Below are 7,615 nucleotides of genomic sequence, written 5' to 3'. Positions count from 1 at the left end.
ATTTGAACATCTCTCTCTCTCTCTCTCTCTCTCTACTGTAAACAAACTGATGGACTTGAAAGGAAAGTGAGGTCTTCAAGTCCTCAATCTTCTTCTAGGTCCCAAGGGGAGGGAAAAAAGCAGTAGGTGGTGGTCTATACCTCCCTCTTAAATCTCTTCTCCCCATGAATGCTTCTTTCTTCTTCTCCTTAGAGCATCCAACGCTGCTAATTAACAGCTCCACCTTCATGACCTACAAATCTTCTACAATACTATTTCCTTGGTGAGTAAACTTGGGTAGTCGGCACCTTCGGCACATACATGAAGGATCAAAGGGTTGATGAAGCACCGTGGATCACTATGACATGATGGCCCCGGCTCGGAACCTCCTCCGGAGACACTGCGATAGCTATGGGAGCTTCTTCGATCAAACAGGACTTCAGCTCTGCGAAAGATCCGACCTAATGGCCGAAAAGGCCGCTTCAAATACTGGCAGCAATGAACAGGAGAGGGCTGCATCTGGAGAAGCTGCCGGGAGCTACCAAGGATGGCTTCAGCTTGGCACCGGTGCTTCCCGGGCCGGCGTCGCTTCAGGAGATCCGGCTGCTGGCACTAGCAGTGGAACGGGCGAGCGGCCGCAACCGCAACCTCCTCCTGGCTTGACGAGGTTGGCACCGTCGCGCCCGACGTTGACGGCAAGTCTTGGCCACCACCCATGGTGGTTTTGGAGTCCACGTCCAACCGCAAGTGGTGCGACCATGGCTCCACCGCCAATGCCGTCACGCTGGGGTATGCAACCATCGGAATTCTTGAGACCATCTCTAGCAATCGGCAGCCACATCAGGGTGGTCAGCCCGCCACCGAGGCCGCAGGCGGGGATGTGGCTGCTTCTCAAAGCGGCGCAGAATCAGTGAGTTAGAGTACTTTGATTGCATGATCAGAACTAGACATCATCTACTTCATCTGACCATATCTTTTTATTTTATGAGAACTTTGATCATGATTGCACTTCTCGTGCTGTTAACGCAGAACAAAGGAACCATTGCTACCGCAGATACCCAAGAGCTACTTGAGGATAAAGTACTGATGCTTACATCTTTGCTTATCTGTCTCTCTCTCTATCTCTCTCTCTCTCTCTCTTTCTCCTTTCTTATGGTCTTGAATTGAAAGTAGTTGATCTGGTAGGGATGGGACGATGACTGCGAGGATACTGTTGAAGTACTTGGCCAATAAGCTGGGTTTGGAGGATGGATCTGAGGTACTCAAAAGACACCCTCCGCATGCTTTATGTGTTTTAGCTTATCAATGTCTAAATGATTGCTACTTGCTTTGGGTATTCTGTGATCATATTTTGGACATGCGATGCATGCCTGCACTAGCTCATGGAAGAACCACAAACTACCATACACATCCACCTCTGCGGCTGTGTTAATCAAGATGAGTGTGGTGTCTTCATCATTTGGTGCTGGAATCATGACACGAATCACAGAGCTAAAATGTACATACCACAGGCTCTATATCTGAAGTTACATCACTAGATGGACTACACAGCTAACTAGGCTCCCAGATCATTGTTTAACACTAACTTAGTCGAATGGATTGTCATCATATCTATATATATATATATATATAACTATAGGAAAATGTTTTGAGTGCCATAGCATTATGCCATAAGCTTTTTGATTATGAGATTGAGTGGTTACATTCACGAGAAGAGGACCATAAGATCACATTACAAGATGATGACTAGAAGAACATATCAATGTTGTAGTTTTTACATGATCTTAAGCAAAAGAAAGTTGTTTTTAGGTATTGAAATGCTTTCTATCTTAGTACCAATATCTCATGTTGCAGTTCTTCATGGCTTTTTCCCATTAATACCAGATAGCTCCCTGTCAACAATTAATGTAGAAGTTATAACTTGCCATCTCTCTACAGTTCTACAGTACTGAGCTTTCAGCTGTAAAGTCCTTTTCCTTTTTTCCTCGATTCTTTTCTTTGTTAAATTGTCATTCTTCTACACCAACAAAATTTCTGTTCTTCATCTCATCTACTCTATACCATCAACCTCTAGAGTGATTACTCCTTATTATTTTGTAATGACCAAGAACACCTCCACACTCTCATTATGAATGATAACTTACTGAACTATAGGAACCAGCTTCGAGTTCGAGGAGATGCTTTGGATGACCTAATGATTTGCCACATATTACGTACCTTCACACAACACCCATTTCTTAGTTTCTTTGTTGTACCATGAGGTGACTAAGGAATCTTACGACATGAGCGTCATTCCCTTAGCCTATGAGATGTGCTCACCATGTGGCTGTAGATAATTTCCAAGGTCAACTGTAGATCTACAATTCGACATGCTTCCTGACATATCACATCAACTGCATTCCTCATTGGCATAAAGAATTGAGTTGAGTGCAGGTGCTGGTTAAGGGAATAGCATGGAAATAACATCTAATTTGATTCCATGGTCAACCCTAGTAGGATGTCAATGGAAATAACAATAGCTGATGCACCTTCTCACCTGTGTCTATGCTTCCAAACAACACATGAGAAAAGATATAGTCAGAATAATGCTTAAAATCTATTGATTGGTTGAGTTAAAACTGTACCAAAATCACCAACTCTGGGCACAGATATCTCTGAACACTTTGGGTGGCAATAAAAGTGAGAGTATTTAGGAGTGGTGGGATCACAACAACACGGGGCAATGGAGGAAGGCCATGCATGCGTCCGGTAGATTCTTTTGATCACAGCCTGATGAGGTAGGTGAAAGGGAAAGCATCAAACAACAATGGCAAGAGATGGGAGGGCCACAACTTTCCATGTTGGTACGACTCCTGAGCCATCATGCTTTGTGACAGCCATGCCAAAAGCTTGGCCATGCACCATCATCCCTGAGAGGGCCTGAAAACAAGGCACCTATCGCTGCTCCCATCATGCCTCTAGTCTATTGGTAGGCTTGGCTTTTCCATGGCCACAATGGTGGTGGTGGCGGATGGATTCTTGTTGACTTGGTTTTGCTTCTACGATAAGGGGAGGGAAAGGGACATGAGATAGACAAGGGTCACGTTAGGTGGGTCGAGTGAGGGGAGATGGCATTTGCATGTTGGTCATGCACATAGGTTCCTCTATGCTGTCTATGACTTGGCATGAAAACGCCTGTGCTTACACTTCCTTATCACCCATTGATATCTAACACATCCACCCATGAATCAGGTGCAGCTTTCCTGTAGAGGCCAGCAAATTCCTCCTCCGATGACACTGCACCAAGTCAGAGACCAAGTATGGCGTTCTACAGAAGCAACAGTGCTGCTGCCTCCTGAATCGGCATCCATCACTGACCATCTCATCACCCTGCATTACAGCAGAAGTGTATAGGAAACTCTTTTTCTTTTTCCCTTCTTCTTCTTCTTCTCTGACATTGTGATCATCATGGCAAATAGAAGATTGTTTACCTCAAGAACAGCATTAGCCTGGAGAAGTGCATCATGCAAGTCCCAGGCATGCAGGAATCACATGTCGACAGTGCAGTGAAAGCCTCATTGGCTTCTGCATGCTTCTCCTCCTTCCTACTTCACTGATTCCATGTCCTACTGCCTCATACTTGTCCAACATACAACTCTCAGTCATAAGATTTCATTCTTTTTGTCATTCTTTGTTTGTGATCATTTCACAAAAGAATCAGGCATTGAGGAGCCCAAAAGCTAACTTGTTTGACAGTAGTGGATAATATGCCCATCCACATATGAATTGTTCAGAAGATTAAAAGCAGATTTATGGTTGAAATGTGTGTTTTACTTTGATCAGGATTTAAGAATGGAAAAAGGTAGGCATCATTTCCCATTTTTTCGATTTTTACTTTTTAATCAAAATTAGAAGATTGAGGTGATAAGAAAATGGTGAAATGGAGTATTGATGAAGTTATTGAGAGGAGTGCGATTCTCAAAGCAATTTGTGGAAAGTTGGAGTTAATATACAACTAATCATCATTATTCGACAAAAATAATTGTTACTTTTGCCACCAACACTATATACTAAAATTACATTATAAATATTTTTGTGTAAATTGAAAATTAATTGTTTTTGGCTCTGATATTTATGTAAAGAGCAATAAACATCAATTCTTGTCCAACTCCTATGATGGGCTGATTAGTATAAAATTTTGGGTTCGAATCCTATCTTCATCATTTATCTTTCGTAAAGAAAAAAAAAAGGATAATCCGAATACTAATTGGGCTGCATGGGATTTTATATTTGAGAGAAGATGGAATTAGTCCCAACTCTAATGGAGTTTCAACAATTTTGCTATTTTTTGAGTAGCATTTAAAACTTAGTTCTATTGTAATTGAGGCCAAATTATCTTAGGAGCATCAAACTAGGAATGTTTACTAGCAACATTCATGTACTTTTGGGTTTATCATATGTATACTACTTAAGTTATTTTTCTTATTGGGAATAGTAATTTTCAGCTTTAAGCAGCTTTTTTAGAGAAATTTTGTAAGATGAAGAAATCAATTTCTGTATCAATTATCATATTTAAACTAATATGATAATTTTTCTCTCTCTATTTGTTGTATACAAAGCAGCTTTTGCAAAAGGAACTCCATCCAATTAAAATGTCAGACAAAGTCCCTCATCTGATGTGATGTCACAACACTTATGCAATGCATGTGCATATCATGACCTATGATATGTCATGACCATATGGTTCCTGCATCTTCTTGTATGGTAGTGTTACAGCACACATCCATGCAGAGTATTATTACATTAGTCATAAAGGGTGACATGCTATGTATGCTATGCAGCAGCCAAAAAAGGAAACATAAAAGTTATAGATCAACATCATGTGAGGAGACATGCCATTATGTTTATAGGATAAAGTTAAGTACATCGATCCTTCTCATTACCATACACATATATACATGAAAATGTCATGTTATCTTATGTATTATGATGAAATAATATTATCTTAGAAAACATCATAAATAAATAATTTATTATCAAATTAATGTGGTACTGAATTCGCCCTAAAAGATGAGATAAATCATCAGAAAGTAATTAGACAATATACAGAATTATTAGGCACATATTTTTCTACAAAATTATCCATGAGATAAATATAATTAATTAGCCTTGACTTCAAATGGCATGGGTAGAGAAGTACTACTTGTCTACATGCTTTAGGACTATGTTGTCTACTTTCTGGTGCACCACAAGCTTTATTGCCACCATTTCTCTTATTATTTGTGCTGGATTTTAATTCATTGTTCAGATCACATTTCTGCAGCTTTCCAGCACTGATTGGCGTCAGTGAAACAGCAAGAGAGAGAGAGAGAGAGAGAGAGAGAGAGAGAGAGAGAGAGAGAGAGAGGCAAAAGCTGGTTACTGACAGCTTTGCTTCAACAAAACTGAGAGGAAGAGATTACAAACACGCACTGCGGCACTTATTAGATCAGATACGTACGATTGAGAGATTGGCGTCCGTGGATCCACGCCTCTCTCTGTCAGTCTCCCTTGGCTTCCTTCTCCTTGGGCTTGCTGCTCTTCTTCGTCTTCATGAAGCAGAAGCAGGAGCAGCACGGGCACTGGAACAAGAACTTCATGATGGCGATGCCGTGCACCTCAGGCGCAGCACTCACAGCTCTGTGCTCCGATGGTGGAACTACGACCTCGCTCCTCTTCCACCTTATCCTCCTCTCTTTATTAAATCGACTCGCATCAATTCCATCCGCGTCACTTCCAGAAGGAAGATGCCCATGACCGCACTCAAAAGTCACCTCCTCTTCGATTCTTCCAAATGGTGGGTCATCTCCTCCTTTCTGAACCGCTGCTGCTGGTTCAAGTAACCCTACGTTGGGTTAGTCTTTGAATCACACGGCATTACTTTTTCTCCAGAGCCAGCGGCAAGCATTCTTTTCCCCGGCAACAACAGCTGCACCACCAACAACAGTCATCATTCATCTTAAGATTCTCTCGGCCCACGGATAAGATCACGTCGACCCCATCCGTAGCAACTTCTATGTATAATATCATCCACCACTGTTCATTAGACATGTAGTTCATCTCAAGCAGCAAGAGCTTATCCCCGGACGCTTTCTTTGACTATGACTATAATGCAGGTTTATTTTGACTTTTGCATCCTGCTTACTTACTGTCTGGAAGAGTCGAAGCGGTGTGGGACACAGGTCAGCATGTGCTTCCGTCTCTTTTGTCTCGGCAGAATCTTCCATGGGAGGGGCATGGCCACCGTTCTTTGGCCGAGAAAAGGGTTTATAACGTGGAAGAAGACGCACATGGATGGCTTGTCAATCGGTACTCCCTGTCTCCCATGGTGAGTTGCTTGGACTTACGAGTGCATGTTGCTGTGGGTAGTTCTACTTTCACTGCACACGATGATGCTCTCTTCTTTCGATAATTGCGGATCCTGTAATGTCTTCATTTTACGTGGCTTGCTGGTGGGGAAGAAACACGAAAACCGTGTGGGTTCTATGAAATAATGTATGGTCCTTTTTTTTATTGTTGAAAAACCTCTATAAATATTATTAGATAATATATAATTAATTAATTAATTAATTAATTAATTAATGGACAAGTATGTGCTTGTGTCGGTGGGTTGGAATGTGGGTCCCAAAACTAACCGAATCGGGTCGGATCGATCCGACCCGATCCGTACCACTTCTTTCTTCTCTACTCTCCATTGCGAATGGACGCCACTGTCGCCCGTCGTCGTCTCTCGTTCTTAAGGGCGAAGGTGATGGCGGAGGAAATGGAAGAGGCAAAGAGGAGAGGAGGAAAAAGAAAAAGAGACGGAAGATGCGGAAGAGAAGAGATTACAAGGGAAGAGCGGAGGAAGACGAGGTAGGGAAGGAGGGATGCGCTCGAATCGGTTCACTCAATCTCAATGCAAATCGATATAATTCTGTCGTACTTACATCCCTGTTTCGTGAACCTGTAATTTCACTGCCCGAATAAAACCCTGACCTAATTGACCTTAATTTATAACTTCAAAGTTTGTTTGTGTTAATTGTCAGTCCAATTATTCGAATTATTAGATTCATCAGATGTATTTTGTTCATGAGTTCCTTCTTATTTTTATGTTTTTATATCTCCATCTAGGCTAATAGAATGCTCCACTAATTATTATAATTCGTAAGTTTGCGCTGCTAGGGCTTCGGACGAGTCCTCGATTGGTATGGCAGAGTTTGACTGAGGGTTGTTCTTGATCTCGAGCCTTGAGCATCGATATTATTTTTATTTGATATTTTAATGTGTTTTAAGTAACATTTTTTGGTGATATTTGTTGGGAATCTTTTTATGATATTTTTTGATGCTGTGGAATCATGCATCCTTGTGCTACAATTATAATTTTCTCTAATTATCTTTTTATCAATGATGATGATGACTGCAGCCTTATGGAGATTAGAACTTATTGGACCACATTAGAAGAAGAATATGCAGCAAGTGTATGTGATGGAGGAAAGGGGGAAGTGGGGAGAGGGGAAGAGGAGGGGTTTGGATGAAACACACCGCCCACAGATTGCCTACCATCCCCTTGGGTTTGACCTCCCAGGCACAGAAAAAGGGCTTGCCCTCTACCAAGCATCTTCACTGTCTTTTCCTT

At 41.7% G+C, this 7,615-nt stretch overlaps 1 protein-coding gene across 1 annotated transcript; it reads left to right on the top strand.

Moving 5' to 3' along the window:
• Positions 1-3,674, top strand: LOC135678172 (protein LAX PANICLE 2-like). The gene is made up of 4 exons (XM_065190661.1): positions 1-889; positions 1,009-1,059; positions 1,165-1,237; positions 3,211-3,674. Exons 1-4 carry the CDS (start codon positions 345-347, stop codon positions 3,370-3,372), a joined length of 831 nt encoding a protein of 276 aa, XP_065046733.1. The 5' UTR covers positions 1-344; the 3' UTR covers positions 3,373-3,674.
• Positions 3,675-7,615: the final 3,941 nt, after the last annotated feature.

The sequence above is a fragment of the Musa acuminata genome, chromosome BXJ1-7 (assembly GCF_036884655.1).
Source record: "Musa acuminata AAA Group cultivar baxijiao chromosome BXJ1-7, Cavendish_Baxijiao_AAA, whole genome shotgun sequence".
NCBI classification, from domain to species: domain Eukaryota; kingdom Viridiplantae; phylum Streptophyta; class Magnoliopsida; order Zingiberales; family Musaceae; genus Musa; species Musa acuminata.
This window is presented reverse-complemented; position numbering and strand designations above follow the sequence as displayed.